The following is a 17,227-nucleotide window of genomic DNA, read 5'->3' as shown; positions in this document are numbered from 1 at the left end:
TCCGCCGGTGCGCCTCCACCTCCTCCGCCGCCATCCCCGACACGTCCCTCGCGACCACCCCCCGCAGCGCCGCCGCCGCCGCCTGCGCCTCGCGCCTCCGCCTCGCCACCGCCCGCGCCCGCGCCGCCGCGATGGGCGCGCCGCGGAACGTGTGGTACTCGGCGCGCGACCCGCCGGGGAAGAACACGATGGCGTGGACGTCGCCGCCGCACGCCGCCGCCATCTCGCCCGCCTCCTTCAGCAACTCCATGTGCAGCGTCCGGTGCACCCCCGCGAGGACCTGCCACGGCGTCAACGCCGACGGCTCCTGCGCCGCCCCGCCGCCGGCGACGACGACGGCGCCGGCGCCGGACGAAGAGCTCGGCTGCGTCTGAGCCTGACGCTTCTTCTCGCCGGAGGCGGAGGCGGAGGCGGCGGCCATGGCTGCGTCCATCGAGCGATCTGTCCATCTGCTCCCCGCGGCGAGCCCTTATATAGGCTGGCGCGCCCACACGTGCGCTGCCAGATTAGACTCCGAATCCGATAACAATTAGCGCTAATTAATCGGGTGAATTATAATTGTTAATAATTTGGGTTAATCCTGGACCGTCCGATCCGCGTGTGTGTGGATTTGATCTGGACGCGTGTCGTTCCGGTGGGTCCCACCCGTTCCTTAGATTAATTAGAGCCCGAATCCGATTCAATTACTGTTAATTAATCGGGAGAGTTTTGTTAGTAATAGTTTGGTTTAATCCTGAGCCGTCCGATCCATTTGTGTGTGGGTCAGATCTGGACGCGTGGTGGTGATGTGATGCAATTTTCCGCGTGGGGTCCCTTGGTTCCTTCGTAATCACGCTAGCCATGGGCCCACGTGCCAGTCAGAGAGTGGCTTGCGCCCTCCCGCTGTGCTGGGCCCTACCCGTTTTCTTTGATGGGCCTAGATGTAATTGGGCCTTGGTGGATAGGGGGAGAGAGAGGAGGAGAGGGAAAAGAGGAGGAGGAGGAGATCGCCGGCGGCGAGGAGGGGGAGGAGATCGCCGGAGATGGACATCATCTCGCAGCTGCAGGAGCAGCTGAACGAGATGGCGATGGTGGCGGTGAACACCTTCGGGACGCTGCAGCGGGACGCGCCGCCGGTCCGCCTCTCCAACAACTACCCGGACCCGCTCAACCCCGCCGCCGCCGCAGCAAACCCTAACCCCGACGACCCCGCCCAGCCGCAGCCCGGAGCGGCGGCGGCGGCGCCGGGAGCTCCGGCTGCGCAAGCACAGGCTCCGCCGGCGCAGGCCCAGCCGCCCGCGCTCGACCTCGCCGAGCATCCCAAGGCCATGAGCCACGCGCTCGTCCTCGCCGCCAAGAAGGTACGCGTCTTCCGTCGCTTATCTTCTCTGCCTGCTCGATGAAATGCCTGAGTGCCTGCTGGTTCTTGGCGTCTGACGCTTTAGGGCTTGGACTGTAATTTTTGGTGTGACCAGCCTCAGCATTTTTGTGTGATTGCAACCACGGTCAGGGTGCCTGGTTCTTTGATGGTTCTAAATGGATCTGCAAAATAAGCGCTTCATTCATTACATTATTCCTCGCAAAGAAGGGATGACAGTGATGTGGATCACACCAATCTTTGTACTGTTACTCGCAAAATATACTAGGTGGGATGATGGTGTGCAGCACACGAACCTCTGTTTCCAGAGGCCAAACTTTGCAGCACAACATCACTTCATCATCTGAGAGCACACTTGAAATGTGCTACTAGCTACTGTTTCCAATACCGTTCTCATTTTTTTTTGTTTTTTAATGCAGTTTGATGCTCTTGTTTCTGCGTTGCCACTATCATCTGAAGAGGATCAGCTGAAAAGAATTAAAGAGCTACAGGTATATGTCTCAGTTTTGCCCTCTGAGCAGTCCATTGTGAAAGGGTGGCATTAGGCAAAATGATATCTTTGTGCATGTTTCCTTCTCTTTTTTCTTCCTACGCCTTATGGATGGAGTTTCACACTAAGGTTTTTCTCCTTAGTTGTTTGCTTTCTGAATGAAGGTTTAGCAGTTGCTCGGCAGCATGTCCTGTCATAGTATCAGTATTCATGATACTTGTGTCCTGCAGCTAAAATGCTTATGAATTTGAAATGCGCAGGCAGAGAATGAAGTTGTAGGCTCAGAGCTTCAGAAACAACTGGAAGCTGCAGGTATGCTTTGCTATTACATTCTTGGAATATTTTGCCTTCATTATATAATTCCTCACCATGTTACAACTGATTATTTACAAGTCCAGTGTGTTACATGTCTTGTTGCTTTTGTAGAGCTGGAGCTGAAGCAAGTTGAGGCTCTGTTTAATGAAGCTACAGATCATTGTATAAACTTGAAGAAGCCAGAGTAATAGTTATGAATGTAAGTTTGGATTTCTCCCTTCACTATCTCAATAAATCTTTAGCTTCTTTTGTGCTTGCAAAAAATTATGCTTGAGCTTATGATATGGGATTATTTTGTGACCAGCTGTATATGGATGCTTAACTTCCCAAACTTGGTACACTGTATTATCAGGAAGTCAGGATACTGATAACAATTTTGTTCTTATGGTGTTTTCTGCAGTATAATATTCTACATGCACCATTTACTAGATGGCTGTTGGCATCATGTCCATGATCAATTATTGCTTTATGTAGTTTATGTACGATGATGGCCTGAACAAAACATAATTCTGGTGGATGTTGACCTGTTACATTAATCCCTCGCAAGATGCTTTCATGAAACTCTGGGGGCTTGTCTTTCTGTTGATCGAAAAATTCTAACACACTGTTGTTACCTATAATCGTAGTGTCACTAATATCCCAGATATTGAGCTAGTCCTTACAGTGACTTATGTTTGCTTTCCTGTCATATCAGGTAACGGAATCCATTTTGGAGTCATGAACAGATGAAGGTGGAGATGTGAATGCCAGCTGCCAGTGCTACATGTAGACTCAGTTTTAGTATCAAGTTAGCTGATGCACAACGATATTCCAGGAGTACTTGTTGGATTAGGAATTAAACCTAGTACTGTAATTTACAGTAACTTGAATAGTTTCAAGCTGGTTCATTTTATCAGAAATAATTTGAGCATAACCTAATGTTTGTTTCTTATAGTTGGGCCCCTGTTCGTTCACAGCAGCACAGGACCATATAGTGCTATGCAAATGCAATTAGGACATGCCTAGGATTCAAACTCTTAGAACTTTGAAGAACTGCACTGAAGAAATGGAACAATATTATCTCGATATAAAGCATTCCTCTCTAAAGATTACCCAAACATTAAGGCTAAACATGACTCCAATTCTAGCAACTCTGACACTGAAAAATAGAACACCATATTTTCTAGGGGCACTTGGATAAACAAAACATCCCTTGAGAACTTTATTTGTCAAGCTCCAGAGATTGGCTGGCTAACTTGGAGCAAACTCTCAACTCAAGCATACTTGCAACTGCCAGAACCTGCAAAGGTTGGCAAGAAAGCCATGTAAATTTGCAGGATTCAGGTAAAAGAAACAGCAAGTGAAGCTGTGAAGAGGCCAATACTTACTGGGATCAGTGATGGTGATGAGGCCGGTGCCGTTGAAGAAGCAATTCCATGAGTTCCTCCCCCTGGCCTGGTAGTAAGCGTTCATGGCGACCGACGCGCGCGTCGGCAGGCTGCCATCGTCGTCGGGAAAGGAGCATCCGCCGGTGCCCTGGATGGCGGCGCAATCGCTCTCCGAGCAGGCGAACTCCAGGTTAGCCCTCAAAGCATCCTCGCTGGCCGCTGGATTTGCGACACACCATGTCTTGGATGACTGCAGGTTTTGCTCAGTTTCAGGCAAGAACAGTTGATGAGTATGGCAAGATCATATGATGCTGCCATTCTGGGTTTGTTTGCATTGCTGCAGAATTAAGGAGAACTGGAATTTCTTGATGAGAACTGAGAATTGTTTGTTTGTTTGTTTGTTTACCTGGCTATGGTATAGGCTGGGTGCTGTTGCTGCTGCATGGAATACAGATTGTGGAGCATTTTGATGAGAGAATGAGGATTGGAAAACATGGAGCTGATTATTTTGAGTAGAAAAAATCTTATCTGATTTCAAAAACAGTAGAAAACAATGTTTGATGAAGAAAAGTAGGCTGTAAATGAGAGGTGTAGTTGTGTACCGTTGCTGTGCAGCATGAAGAGTGTGAGAGCAAAGAAGCATGTGAGCAATGAGGCAGTAGCTGAAGCCATCTCTTTTCCTTCTTTCTGAACCTGGGAATGCGATGAGCTTCTTTTTGTGTATTTTGATGCGTCAGAAGAAGAAGAAGAAGAAGCGTAATGATTTTGGTTCTTTGTTTGGAATTCTTTGCACAAGGAAACGCTGAAGGTTTATATAAGGGAGGAGGAAGAAGCAGCAGAAAGGGCGTGCTGCAGAAACGGTTGGTCTTCAAATCAATCCAATTTATGTCCCATTTATTTGCGAGAATAATGGCTCAGTGCATTGCAGCATTGCTATACTATTTATCATCAGGACGGTTACAAGAAATCCCAGTAGATAACAAGCAGAAAAATATAATTGGTCAAACTCCAGACAATCCATAGTAGTAGAAGTAGTACATAACTCAAAATTCACAATTTGATATAAACAAATATACACAAAAAAAAAACTATTGTCTTCATCACAGAGGCAATCCTCCCCAAGTAACATAAGAAAAATGAAATAAAAACTACGGTTTTCCTCTCTGCAAGTTATTTATTTATTTATTTCCCCGTTGTGTGTCATTCATTCTATTTCGCAGTAACTATACAAGGAGCTAAGACAGAAGAAACCTTATGCACATGGAGCTAGCTTTACCCCACACCACACTCTTGATTCTTTTGTTACAAATCAACATGAATAAAACCAAAAACATATCTAATCATTTGTTTGGTCCCCTGTCTCTCAGCACAAATCCAATGCATGCATTTGATTTGAGTATTTCTCACAAACGATATGTTCATGCATTCTGTACATTAAGAACAGATTTAAGCTCGATTCCATCAGTCCACAAGCATTTGATCATCCTGAGTACAGCCTCAGCTTGGACCGAATCGTCTGTCGACAAATTGGGCATTTGGTCAGGCTCTCCCCACATTCCCTGCAGCACTGTTGTTTTCACAAAGAGAGAGAATCCAATCAAACAAATGTTTTTTTCTCTACAAAATTTGCATGTCAGAAATAATCCGATCAAACAAATGTTTCTACATATTTCAATAGATTTCATCATCTGTTAAGAGGTTAAAAAAGAAACTCTGAATTAGTCTGAATTTTCAGTTTACCATGTGGCCACACCCAAATGCCAAGTCCTTGGCATTGGTCAGGCAGATTGGGCACACCTGCAAGAACAAGCAGCAGTTGATGTGTGAGTCAATCTTGATCAAACCTAAATTACGAGAAAAAAAAACTCTTGATGAAACTATGAGAATTGCTCTACTTGATCCTCTCTTGGTGACGGTGGGGCGGCGGCGGCGGCGGTGGCGGCGCTGCCTTCCCTCCTCAGCGACGGCTGCCTCCCCGCCGCCGACGGCAGCGGCGGCGGAGCAGGCATGATCCTCTTGGCCTTCCCCGTCGACTGGCTTCGGAGCAGCATCACAAAAGAAATCATCAGGTGAAGAAGAGTAGAAATAGCAATGTTGACCAGCTATTGGAGGTATGAATTAAGTGGTGTTTAAAACTGATGAAGATTAAGTTAGCGCGTAAAATGGGAAAGTATTACAAACTTGATAAATGGATATATTTGATAGTATTTTAAAGCAACTTTTATATAGAAATTTTTTATACGAAACGCACCCTATAGTAATTTGAAAAGCGTTTTAACGGAAACCAAGATAAAATTTGAATCTGAATCTGAATTCGTGCCATGCTTCTAAAAGTACGATTTCTCCAAAAGCTTTATGTATTAGTGTTGCTTAAATAATTTCTTTTGAACTATTTGTTAGCTTTGTACTAATAGTTAATCCATCCAAACCACCCACATGGCCACATGAGAGTTAGAACACGCTCTACTGATAGATATGATCCATTATATTAGAACAAAAAATGAACGGTCCAGATTAATTCTACTACCAGTAGAGACCATTATAAAACATCTCGGCACACACGTTAAGACTAAGCTTCTTCTGTTTCTGCATCAGTTCTTCACTTACCCTAGGATGCCGAGCTCCATGGTGGCCTTGTACTGGATCGGCACCTCCATGAGAGCCGCCAGCGCGAACGCCGACTCCTTCTGCTGCTGCGTCGAGCTCCTCGACATGATCGACGTGAAGTTCACAAACTACACAAAACAATTAAGTAACCATTGCATTATTGCAGGTTTGATCTGCATTGCATTGTGATCAGTTCATCTCCAAGATTCAGTTTAATCTGCACTGCATTACCTGAAAGTTGTCGAACTGGCGGGCCGGGATCTTGTCGTCGAACTTCTGCATGTCTTCCCAGGGGCCATCTCCAACTCCAACAAGAACAATGGATAGAGGGTAGGAGCTGAGTAGATCAATCAAAAATTGAAAAAGAAAAATATTTTTCCTTAAGTAAATTTAATCGATGTCTTTGCAAGTCTGAAATTAATCTGAAACTTTGCGGTTTGTGTATACCTTGCCATGACAATGGAGTCCACTGTCCTCCTCTCCTGGGGGCTCAGATCATTATCGCTTGTATCAACACTCCTAGTCACCTGAATTTTGCCACAATTTTTTTTATTACAAGACTGAGTGAATTCTACTAGAGAGTGAGTCAGTATGACTTTGCAGAAGTGTTCTTCATTTCAAGGGGAGAACCTGTCCATCAGCAACGATGACAAGAACATGATACTGTCCTCCACTCCTGTCAACAATGTCGACAGCCGCCTCGACGATCGGTGCGAAAGACGTAGGCCCTGCAATTGCACACAATTTCACCAGTTGAATTGTCAGTGACAGTTCAGTTTTCTGCAGGTCAATGCACAATGCAGGAGGTTTTTCAGAGATGTGAATAGATTGGATCATCACCAGAGAGCCTGAGGTGTGGCACAATCTTCTTGTAGCATGAGAGGACCTCCTCGAATCCATGGCAGGGTGAGTTGTCAGGATGGAAGCTGAACACATTGTAGTCGTGTGTGGTTGCTGCAATGAGAAAAAAAAAACAGTACAATTCTTCAGACAACAAAGAAGACAATGAACATCTATCATATGATCATATATTTTTTCCTCAAATGTCTAAGTTCTGCACAAATTTTGTTTACAATTCTTGAACATCTAGCACAAATTTTAGCTTCTTACCGTCGCCGAAGCCAAAGCAGGGGATGAGATTATCATCGTCGAAAGGCGCCAATGTCTTGCCGATGATGCTGATGGCTTGCTCATATGGATTTGGTGTGCTGCCTATCCTGTGCAGGCTCTGCCCACTGAACGAACGCTTCCCTGAATACACACAGATAATTCAGAACTTTCAGAGCAATGCAGGCAAGAACATGAGCAGTTTGAAATAATCAGATCAGATCGAGCAAGGAGTTCTTGGTGAAGATACAGTTAGGACATTATTATCGAAAAAATATATTTATTTCTCCTACAAAAATATCGAAAATATATTTATTTATTTCTCCTAAAAAAATATCTACCTGTCCATTCGTTGCTCTTGGTGAAGTCTATTCCAAGTATTAGGTTCGACGACTCGAGCCCTTGATCTCGCAGAGCCGCTGTCACCTGAAGAGGAAAAAAATTTGTTGTTCAGGCATTGATTCGATCAGCAATTCAGAAGCAGAAACATGCAAAAAAAAAAAGGAGCTAAAGCAATCACAATATTTGGTCAATTTATCAGTGATCTCGTCGTGTTCATCCACCTGATCGAGAGACTGGTAGTTGTCAGGTATGTACGAGTACTTCTTGGTCAGCATCGTCCTCCGGTGGTTCTCGCCGCCGCCGCCGCCGTAAACCGGCCGATTCATCGGCGCTCTGTGCATCTCACGACGGTGACCACCACCGCGGAATAACGCTCCGATCACGCCGCCCATGTGATGCAGCAGCGACGACGACGGTGGCCAAGAACCTCAGCTTCTCCTTCTTGTACCATGCGAGAAGCTGCAGCTGCAGCTGCTGATGTCAAGCTACCTCTCTGCTTCTCAGAAAGTTCAGAGATCAACCGATCGATGGATGAATTAAAGCCACAAGCAACGAACAAGATGGCATAGAAGGCAAGCAATCGATCAACGAGGATTTATTCCTCTGAAATGAGAGGAGAGTTTTTTTGCAGCGAAGCTTCTTGAGTCTTTCGCTGAGCTGAGCCTTTATTCCATCGACCATCGTGTCCTACTGCTTTAGGTCGTCAGAAACACAGCTCTGCTATAGCTGTTTCTGTACTTGTTGAGTAATTACATCTGTAATAACAGTTTGTGGATTGGATTTTTGCAGGGTGTAATATCTGAAACCTCTCGTTAATCATCAGCCAAAGCTGTTAAATCTAAAACCAGGAGCTGGGCATTCTGAAACTTTATGGTTGTTTTTGCTGCAAGTGTTAAAGTTGCAGATTCTTGTGGCCTTCTCTGGAGCCTCATGAGAAAGCGGCTCAGGTATTCTTGAAAAAAGAAATGCAGACAGATGCATCGTGACAGTGAAGATATGTTTGGATCATTGCTTGTTTTTGGATTGCTGAGTCAATCTGATGTGTTCTCTTGATCTTTTGGCATTGCAACTACAGGGAAATTAAATGGATGTATAGCCCTAAAGCATGTGAGCTGTAGTCTTGTTTTATAACATGGAACTTTCCCCTTTCGAAATGAACGTATCAAGGCTGCCTTTGGAATGGAGGAATTTTGCGGGAATTTCGTGGGAATTGGACTGATTTCTGTGGAATTTCTGCGTTTCGAAGGAGCTCGAAATTCTATAACTAACGTGGAGCTTACGATGTATGTTTGTGATAAGTTCCATACGACTTTCTAATGGGACAATAAAAGTAGTACGGCGCTATAATTTTGGTTCAATATGTGATATTAATTGATACCCTTGAAATTGAAATTTTATGGTATTGTTTGAAATCGACAAAAAATTATATACTATGGTTGGAGTTTCCTCAAACTCTATGTGTTCTAAAGTTGTTATGGATTATGGCTGAAACTGCCGCTTAAAACGAATAACAACATATTATTATAAATGAAAGTTAAAGTTTTCATTTTAAAAAAGAATTCTAAGAAATACTAGGAAAAATCGTACTGTTTGCCCGTGATAATGAATACTCCCTCCGTTTTAAAAGACGTTTTTGACCGTTTTAAAAGACATTTTGATTTTGGTCAAAGTCAAACTGTTTTAAGCTTGACTAAGTTTATAGACAAATATTGTAATATTTATAATACTAAATTAGTTTCATCAAATTAATAATTAATATATTTTCATAATCAATTTGTCTTGGGTTGCAAATTTTATTATTTTTTCTACAAAGTTTGTTAAACTTAAAGCAGTTTGACTTTGACCAAAGTCAAAACGTCTTATAACTTGAAACGAAAGGAGTAGTCCATAAGGGTAGGGGAACTAAACTTTGATACCGTATTTTATTCCCTTTGCGAAAACTTTTCAGGTATATTTTTTCCGAAGTGAATATCTGAAAACTTTTCAGTTCGATATTAAACATGGATTTTATAACTGAGTCAATTTTGCAAGACAATTTTCTTATACCCTTCAAAAGACAAGATAATAACCTTTCAGGTCAGCTAAGAATATTGGTAAAGCAGGCAAGGAGATGATCATGTTGTGGGCGGTTTTTTTTAAGACTATGGGCAGTTGATTCTCACTGGGAATATTGAAACTTACATGTGGCGCGCATATGTGCGCCAAATTGTGTTTGGAAAATGTTCTACCTTTTCCAGCTACAATACTAGACATTCTTTGCAATAATAATCCCTTTTCAAGATTCGTGAATGAATAAAGTGTACTCCCTCCATTCCGAAAAAAACGAATCTGATGTGACATATTCTAATACAATGAATCTAAACAAAGGTATATCCAGATTAATAGTATTAGAATGTGATGAGTATGTGTCACATCTAGTACTAGATTGGTTTTTTATAGGACGGAGGGAGTATGTAATATATGGTATGGGCCATATCTTTTTTTAATTCCACCGCTAAAATTATTAAAGAATTGGAGTTTCCTTTCCAGAAATGGCACAAAGAATATTTATGTACTTTGCCTCCTTTGTCCTTGTCCGGCCCATCATCTATCTGAGAACTTCCAAGTCTTCAGGCCCACATGTTCGGCCCAGTTATGTTCTCCTCACAGTTAGCTTTGGGCCCAAATTATTCATGGGCCTCGAACTTGAAGTGGCCCATCTAAAACCAAAACAAACCAGCCCAGCTAACTCAACCCGCACTCTGTCCCCCCGACTCGCCGCCCTACCTCTCCTCCCGCCGCCGCCGCCGCCGCCGCTCGCCGCTCGCCGCCGCCGCGTCGCCTCGCCCTGCGGCTTCGTGCGATCCATTCTACGCTGCTGCGCCGAGCGGGGACGGAGGCGAGGCGAGGCGGGCGGGTGCTCTGATGGTGCAGGCTTCGGCCGCGGCGCTGCGCCGCCTCGGGCGCCGCCGCGGCGGCGATCCCGCCGCCGCGCTGCTCCGTTGCGGCGTCGTCCCCTCGTCGTCGTCCTATTCTGCTCCGGGGACGCTGCTCCCGCTGAAGCAGCCGGTGGGGGATTGCGGCGGCTGCCGCCGCAGCTTCAGCTCGTCCGCTTGGCTGGGTCCCCGCCTGTGGCGCAGTCTGCCTCGGCGTCATAGCGCGGCGGCCGCGGCCACGGCCACGGCTTGGGAGGCGCACCACTCGACGAGGTGAGGTAGAGTAGCTAGCTAGTGGCTGCTTGACGAAGGGCTGCGCATTTTAATTCCTCATTTCATTTCTACATTTCGTTTTCTGGTGCTGATGTATTTCATATCTTGTTGGTTTGCCTCTGTCCAGGAAGAGCTCCATGGCAACAGTATCAAGTGAGCCTGACACATCTGCTTCACAGTCTGAAATCCTACATTTCATCAAATCCACCTTTGGGACACTTGAAGGTATACCATGCAATTGTTTAGTGGAGAATAAACCAAAAAAAAAAAAAAACAAACCAAAATCGTTATAGAGGATGTTGCATTGTTGCAAACGGCTAGCTTGTTTCTGTTAAGATTTGCAATGTTGTTAATATTCATGTGCCAAAAAAAATCATAAATTTCCTTCTAGTTACCATGTTTTCCCACCTGAACCGTTTGCATTGTTTGTGAAGAGGCTGTTCTGTTCTAACGTACAAGAGTGTAATGATTTTCATCGTTATTTATTATGTTTCGTCCAAGTTCTTCCAAAGCTGAAATGAACTTGCGTCTGGTACAGGAATAGTGCTAGCCTTTGCTTGTAGATGCGAGTAAATGTGCTGCTCCTTATTCCTGAGGATTAATTCCTTGGTATAACCTACAATTTATTGATGCAGGGCAAAACCATTGTTGGTTGAACTGCATGAATGACACCTGGAAGACCCTCAATCAAGGAGTATACCTTATCCTTTTATATGAATCTTGTGGAACATCAGACAGCCATGGAAAACTTTCATCTGCTTTTCAAAGATTGAAGTATCTTCAACAGAGGTATTTATGTAAGGCATGCTGGTTTTCTAGCCTGACAAAATCTGGAACTTGTTTTAACTCGTCCCCTTCTTAGGTATCCACGTCTGACTGTTTTCGCTATGGAGTATGGGAGTGATATTAGTTCCCTACAAAGCCAAACAATTCATACAGTAATGAAGGAGTACTTTACTTTTCCTATCTTGATGTCAGATAAAGACTTTACACATGTAAGGCACATAACCTCAAAATCTTAGTAGTACTATAGAAGTTTGAAAATGTTTTCATGATCAATAAGCGTTCGTGAATGGTGAATTTGTGATGCATAAATAACTGTATTCCACTTTTCGTTGATGCCTTTGGTGTATTTTTATTGCATTTTAACCTGGAGATTTCACCTATATATATTCTACAAATATGTTATGCACATTTGGTATATTCAATTTTGGCAGTGTTAGACTCAGTTTCAAGAGCTCTCTAATCATGTCTCTGTTAAAATTGAAGACCTTGTGTTGCATTTTCTTGTATTAAATACTTTGTTGAAACAAGAATGTCCTTTCATGAGTGTTCAGATTACAAATGGTGCTTGCTGCTTGCTATTTGAAGGTTCTAAGGATCATGCCCTCTTCTCAAATTTGGATGAAGAGCTTGAGGTTTTGATCAAGGGTAAAAACAAAACATAACTGGCTATATTTATAATGTTATAAATTATGTCTTGTCTAAATTTTCTGTTCTCTTGAACTTTTCTGCTGTGTTTTTGTGCTTAGTTTGATGCTCATCATTTGTTAAGCCTGCAAATCTTTATTGAAAGCAGGCATGGACAATGCTGTCTTGAAAGCTGAACCTTCTGACACTGCTTTAGAATCAAGAGTTTCTTGGCAAAAAGAAGAGGTTCCTAAAGAACCGTATGTTGGTTCTGTAAGAAATTTGTTACTATACCATCCTGGTACTTACTTGTCACCTTTTTCTGTCATATAATTTTCTACTTAAACATCAATATTGCAGCCTAATTCTATGAAATTGATGACATGTTTTTTCCCATTTAATCCAGAAGTTGTAAATACTCAAATAGTCAACTTAATGTGCTGTAGCTTGCATATCGGTTGATGAAGATGGAGATCGCATTTTCATCTCAGACAGTAACCACCATAGGGTCATCATTAGCAACAGCAATGGGACTATTTTAGATTATGTATGTATGACTTTCTGTTTCAGTTGGGTTTAAATCTTATCTGCACAGAGTGTAGGACTGCAGCCATGCAGGATGATAATTGTATTTGCCCTTTTCAGATTGGATGCTCCCCTGGCTTTGAGGATGGTGAATTTGAATCTGCCAAGTTCTTGCGCCCTGCTGCATCATTTTATAATACTGCTGAAGATTGTCTGTATATTGTAGATTCAGAGGTAATTATTCACAGTAGAATCAATTCCTTTTTTTTCTCTACATGAGAAGTATGCTCTTTTCAGTAGCGATAGTTTTCTTGAGTACTGTGTATTCAATTATCCGTAGGTCTTGTTTGCATATTACACCTTCTACTTCTTTCCTTGTCCTTTACCTTGGATAATTTACAACTACACATGTACTAATGCATCGCATTCAAACCATACTGCCTGATTCTTGTTCAGAACCACGCAGTTAGAAAAGCAGATTTGGGAAGGAGGATGTTAGAGACCGTTTATCCAGTCTCCAGTAAAAGTAGCAGTGGCATCTGGAGTTGGATTGTTGATAAGCTAGGCTTGAGACGGGAAGATGCTCCAAGTGAAAATTTCATTGCAGATTCAATAGCATTTCCATGGCATTTGCTAAATATTACAGAAGATGACTTCTTAGTAGCAGACCGCAAGTATGCACAACTTCTCGCCCCCTACACGTTGACCTTCTTTAAATATCAATTGGATTAATTTGTCTCTCTCACAATGGCTATAGCCATTTGCATCTAATTTAACTTATTTTCAATTTTCTGCACCTTTTCTATGTTAGATTGTCATTCGTTTGGGGGTTGACATGTTGTGCATGTACAGTCCAGTCAGATCCCAGTTTTAGTTCCATATCGATAATGGAGCTCAATAATGGTTCTGTGGATGCTTGCTGGCTATTCTTTTGATCAAGTGTGACAAGAAGATGCTTCTTTCGGGAATGCGGAACAACATTCTTCTTAAGAGACTTTTCTTGTTCATGGTGAACCTATAGTTTTTACAAGAAATATTTTACCATCTATGGCTGTGCTTAAATAAACTATTGAAGTGCTTAATTCAGTAAAGCTGCACTACTTTCTTGGTTTTTAACTTTTTATATGGCATGCACACACAATATACTGTGCGTCAGTTATAGGTGGTTCCTGTTTTGGACATATTATCTTGATGATTTGCTAAGAAATGTTTCTTAGTTCTTATATTACTGTTGTTTGCAGCTTTGAAACATCATGGATCTTGAGTGTATCAACTGGTCAAAAACAGGAAATTGGAAGAGGTCAGTGAATTCCTTTTTTTGGTATGTCAGATTTAAATTTCCCTAGCTCATTGAAGAGTTAAAGTCTTGTGAAGGTATAGCTGAAGAAATGGAGTCATATCAGCAAATAATACATGAAAGATGTGCTCTCCTGAAGGATATGAACATGAATTGGTCGTCAAGTGCTAAAGAGCATTCTGATCTGTTGGGGAAGATCCCGTTCAAGGAACTTGTCTCGTCTGTTGCAAGATTTCAGAAGTACATTATCTTCTGTGATGCAGGTTGATCTATAAGCTATTATTGATGTTAAGACTTAATTTTCTGTCAAATTATATAATAAATGGTTCCAATTTATTTCCTTTCTGTGAAGATGGTCAAAGGGTTTTGAAGCATGACTTGGATACCAATGGCACCTCAAATATTCAATTTTCGAATTTTGGGGTCCTTGGGTTGCCGTATTGGTTTGTTTGCCATCTCGAGAGAGTATCAACCAGGTAAGCTGCTTATCCTATATTTATATGCTCAACGTGTTTGTGATGACATGGAAATTGATATGCTGATGGTAGAAGCTTGAGTGTGCACTGTTTTGATATTCATTTCTCTTTGTTTTGTAATGAATCGGCAGGGGACATTCCATTGGAAAATTTCAAGAGCATACCCGTAAAGTAAATGTGCTCCCAGGTAAGTGATAAACAGTATCTGCCTGTTACTATTATCCGGTTGTTCCATGTGTGCCACATGACCATCATTGACTGCACTTATGACAGCTCTAAATCTACTTGCAAGTTTATGGTCACATGACCTTTAGACCCTTGTTACCTCAGATAGAGTGGTATCACATTTGCTTGCTTTCAGCATTTTTTTTGTAACTTGCGGTGCCTTCAACCTCAATTGCTTTTGAATTGACAGCAGTCATGTGCTGCAATTGCATAATACAAACTTTCCAATTCTAAAACAAACTGCACAAATTTGAATAATCATGAGAAATAATGTAAGTTACTCAGGTGCATAATTTTAAGAGGAGCTTTACTTATTGTTTTGTCTACTGATGCCACACTGTACTGCTATGTGGGATTCATTCAAGATATTGGTGTAACTCGATGTGTTCATTTCACAGGAAGATGCAATATAAAGGTTTCTGTAGATATACCAGCTGATACTCAACTTGCCGCGCCTTTGGTCGAGAGTTGTATTTGGCGCCAAGTAAGGGGATCTGGTGCTGAGGTATCTGGTTTTGATGAACCATCCACAAGCACAGAAAAGGTAAAAGGAACTCCTTATTTTGTTCATGAACTCTGTGATCTCTTGCATAGAGTTTGACCACAGTTGAAAGAAGCTAATCCTTGATCCGATGCACATGAACTCAGGTTGGTATAGCACAGCAATGGTATGATGAGATAGACAACCTAGCTTTTTCTGAAGTTCCTGAGGAACCTACAGTGCATGAAGGTAATGAGAACCTTTCAGATGGAAGTTATCAAGAACAGAGAAGAGCGCATTTCAACTGTGTTGTTAATGTCAGTCCTGGGACATGCGAGGTTCGTCTGTCTCCTCTAAAAAACAATCTTCTACCTTGTTGGAGGGAAATGCCTTTACTGTTGTTATGTCATGATAACTCTCAATTACTCATGTTTTCATCACCTAGAAGTTCAGACACATTGTTCACACAATGCCATGTTGCCTTTGCAGCTGGTGGCCTCTGCTGCGTTGTACCTGAAGATCGATAGCGCGAAAGATGACCACGGAGAACAGCAAGCACTGGTGAAGAGGATCATCCAGTGCCAGCGTCGCGAGGATCACGCAGGCGTTGAGCTACTGATGGAGAGCTGCAAGGATTCGAGGGACCTGACAATCATGAAGCCGGTGCACCTGAGGCTGATGCTGGAGTGTGCCGATCATCCTGCTGGGACCACCAACAAGGAGACCATCAGCTCAGAGTCCAGCTTTGAGATAAACATCTCTTTAGATTAGTTTCCAATGATACGCATAGCATGATAGAGCAGCAGAGTAGTTTGATTTGTTCGCTAGAGAGAGAAATTCAACACTTTCAGATAGTTTTGTATCTCGATGGTCCTGTTCCACATGAAAATTTTCAGTTGAGAAACTGGTTCATGGAGCACTTAAGTTTTTTTTTCTTTTGGCTCAACTTTACTACCACAAGTCTGTAATAACTTTCTCCACTTAAATAGTCTAAAAGTTCGAATCCAAAATTTTGAATTCAACAAAAATCGAAATTCGTTGCATTTGGTCTCTTTTGTTTTGTGCCAAGACCTTTGTGCCTGCACCGTTATACAAGTCCACCTCAGCTCGATTTGAAAAAAAAAATCGGTCAGTAATATTTCCTCTTCGTTGTTGTTATTCATGTGCATGATGCAAATATATTTGATCAAATTCAGATGTTATCTTGAGCAAGCTAGAAAATTTAGCATACTCTGAATATCTCTCAGTTTCTCTATGTCGTCATTCTCCAAATTCTTTCAAGGGTGTCTTTCCAAACTTGAACTGAAGGTTAGCTAGCTCATAGTGTTCCAAACATGAAACATGTGTGAATTTGGAAACATCATTCGAACTACTTACTCGCACACCCACTTATATGTGAGTAGGTAATCTACAAACCCACTTATTAAAGATCAAAATAAGCCACTTACCCGCTCATTTTAACTTATAAATGAGTTCGTGGATCAGCCACTTACACTCTTAAACTGATCTTGGTGATCGACCCGACGATCAGGTGTGGTGATGAACTGATGATCAGCTCGGTGACAATACTTTCAGCAAAGGCATCATATAGCACAACAACATCTACGATCGCTACGATTTCAAGAGACATGAGCTCACTAGCTCATTATCTAAAAAATGAGCTCACTAGCTGGCTGAGCACGATGGGATTATCATGTGTTCATGTCGCCAGTGGAGTAGAAGGCTCCATCAAGATGAGCATCCTCAAGGGGCCTCCGTTTTATTTTCCCATAGAAATTGTTAGAGATGTGGAAACAGTGGATTGATGTAGTACTCTTGTTGATGATTGTTAGATGATGCAGTTAGGGCAAATAAGCTATGGTTGTAGTACATCAAATTGATGTTGCTGTCAACTTTGTGACGAGTATTTTTTCTTTTAAAAAATGGATTGAAATCTGACCCTGCATCCAAGCTGGATGTACACGGCCAACTGTGCGACATACAAGGAGTTAACGTTTAAAAAGTATATAATAATTACTTGCAAAATGTATGCATGTGGGT

At 42.5% G+C, this 17,227-nt stretch overlaps 4 protein-coding genes across 8 annotated transcripts; 2 read left to right on the top strand and 2 right to left on the bottom strand.

Moving 5' to 3' along the window:
• The first annotated feature begins 939 nt into the window (after positions 1-939).
• Positions 940-3,093, top strand: LOC127782511 (mediator of RNA polymerase II transcription subunit 21). Its single transcript, XM_052309746.1, has 5 exons — positions 940-1,340; positions 1,777-1,848; positions 2,108-2,159; positions 2,274-2,361; positions 2,857-3,093. The coding sequence occupies exons 1-4, from the start codon at positions 1,023-1,025 to the stop codon at positions 2,348-2,350; spliced, it is 519 nt and encodes a 172-aa protein (XP_052165706.1). The 5' UTR covers positions 940-1,022; the 3' UTR covers positions 2,351-2,361; positions 2,857-3,093.
• An 87-nt stretch (positions 3,094-3,180) lies between these two features.
• On the bottom strand, positions 3,181-4,499 carry LOC127782512 (major pollen allergen Ole e 10-like). Of its 3 annotated transcripts, XM_052309750.1 has the most exons (4): positions 4,132-4,499; positions 3,936-3,967; positions 3,530-3,779; positions 3,181-3,441 (listed from the first exon to the last, which is right to left on the bottom strand). In XM_052309750.1, the coding sequence occupies exons 1-4, from the start codon at positions 4,199-4,201 to the stop codon at positions 3,416-3,418; spliced, it is 378 nt and encodes a 125-aa protein (XP_052165710.1). In that variant the 5' UTR covers positions 4,202-4,499; the 3' UTR covers positions 3,181-3,415. The 3 variants fall into 3 exon arrangements, with proteins under 3 accessions (XP_052165710.1, XP_052165707.1, XP_052165708.1); XM_052309747.1 differs by having other exon boundaries at positions 3,181-3,779; XM_052309748.1 differs by having other exon boundaries at positions 3,181-3,779; positions 3,936-3,964.
• Positions 4,500-4,552: 53 nt separating this feature from the next.
• Positions 4,553-8,414, bottom strand: LOC127782509 (E3 ubiquitin-protein ligase RGLG4-like). Of its 2 annotated transcripts, none has more exons than XM_052309745.1 (11): positions 7,807-8,412; positions 7,585-7,669; positions 7,247-7,387; positions 6,977-7,090; positions 6,767-6,864; positions 6,584-6,663; positions 6,368-6,473; positions 6,137-6,264; positions 5,425-5,566; positions 5,270-5,326; positions 4,553-5,096 (listed from the first exon to the last, which is right to left on the bottom strand). In XM_052309745.1, exons 1-11 carry the CDS (start codon positions 7,975-7,977, stop codon positions 5,010-5,012), a joined length of 1,209 nt encoding a protein of 402 aa, XP_052165705.1. In that variant the 5' UTR covers positions 7,978-8,412; the 3' UTR covers positions 4,553-5,009. The 2 variants fall into 2 exon arrangements, 1 of the variants encoding a protein (XP_052165705.1); XR_008019188.1 differs by having other exon boundaries at positions 5,012-5,096; positions 5,425-5,562; positions 7,807-8,414.
• Positions 8,415-10,378: 1,964 nt separating this feature from the next.
• Positions 10,379-16,487, top strand: LOC127783275 (uncharacterized). 2 transcript variants are annotated; one of them, XM_052310513.1, is made up of 16 exons: positions 10,379-10,773; positions 10,901-10,998; positions 11,409-11,562; positions 11,636-11,768; positions 12,111-12,204; positions 12,353-12,484; positions 12,630-12,730; positions 12,829-12,942; positions 13,165-13,382; positions 13,950-14,008; positions 14,089-14,268; positions 14,358-14,481; positions 14,613-14,668; positions 15,105-15,250; positions 15,355-15,525; positions 15,677-16,487. In XM_052310513.1, exons 1-16 carry the CDS (start codon positions 10,490-10,492, stop codon positions 15,956-15,958), a joined length of 2,346 nt encoding a protein of 781 aa, XP_052166473.1. In that variant the 5' UTR covers positions 10,379-10,489; the 3' UTR covers positions 15,959-16,487. The 2 variants fall into 2 exon arrangements, with proteins under 2 accessions (XP_052166473.1, XP_052166472.1); XM_052310512.1 differs by having other exon boundaries at positions 14,083-14,268; positions 15,677-16,485.
• Positions 16,488-17,227: the final 740 nt, after the last annotated feature.

This window comes from Oryza glaberrima, chromosome 8 (assembly GCF_000147395.1).
Source record: "Oryza glaberrima chromosome 8, OglaRS2, whole genome shotgun sequence".
Classification (NCBI taxonomy): domain Eukaryota; kingdom Viridiplantae; phylum Streptophyta; class Magnoliopsida; order Poales; family Poaceae; genus Oryza; species Oryza glaberrima.
Note: the sequence above shows the minus strand (reverse complement) of the source record. Positions and strands in the feature narration are given on the sequence as shown.

Bases quoted from the DNA above. Each gene is read 5' to 3' on its own strand.
- LOC127783275 (XM_052310512.1), top strand. From the start codon at position 10,490: ATGGTGCAGGCTTCGGCCGCGGCGCTGCGCCGCCTCGGGCGCCGCCGC. The intron at 10,774-10,900 runs GTGAGGTAGAGT...GCCTCTGTCCAG, and splicing joins GAGGCGCACCACTCGACGAG to GAAGAGCTCCATGGCAACAG. The intron at 10,999-11,408 runs GTATACCATGCA...TTATTGATGCAG, and splicing joins CACCTTTGGGACACTTGAAG to GGCAAAACCATTGTTGGTTG.
- LOC127782511 (XM_052309746.1), top strand. From the start codon at position 1,023: ATGGACATCATCTCGCAGCTGCAGGAGCAGCTGAACGAGATGGCGATG. The intron at 1,341-1,776 runs GTACGCGTCTTC...TTTTTAATGCAG, and splicing joins TCGTCCTCGCCGCCAAGAAG to TTTGATGCTCTTGTTTCTGC. The intron at 1,849-2,107 runs GTATATGTCTCA...TGAAATGCGCAG, and splicing joins AAAGAATTAAAGAGCTACAG to GCAGAGAATGAAGTTGTAGG.
- LOC127782509 (XM_052309745.1), bottom strand. From the start codon at position 7,977: ATGGGCGGCGTGATCGGAGCGTTATTCCGCGGTGGTGGTCACCGTCGT. The intron at 5,567-6,136 runs GTAAGTGAAGAA...GCTGCTCCGAAG, and splicing joins ATGGAGCTCGGCATCCTAGG to CCAGTCGACGGGGAAGGCCA. The intron at 5,327-5,424 runs GTAGAGCAATTC...TTGTTCTTGCAG, and splicing joins CGTCACCAAGAGAGGATCAA to GTGTGCCCAATCTGCCTGAC.
- LOC127782512 (XM_052309747.1), bottom strand. From the start codon at position 4,201: ATGGCTTCAGCTACTGCCTCATTGCTCACATGCTTCTTTGCTCTCACA. The intron at 3,968-4,131 runs GTACACAACTAC...TATTCCATGCAG, and splicing joins CTTCATGCTGCACAGCAACG to CAGCAACAGCACCCAGCCTA. The intron at 3,780-3,935 runs GTAAACAAACAA...CAAAACCTGCAG, and splicing joins CCAGCCTATACCATAGCCAG to TCATCCAAGACATGGTGTGT.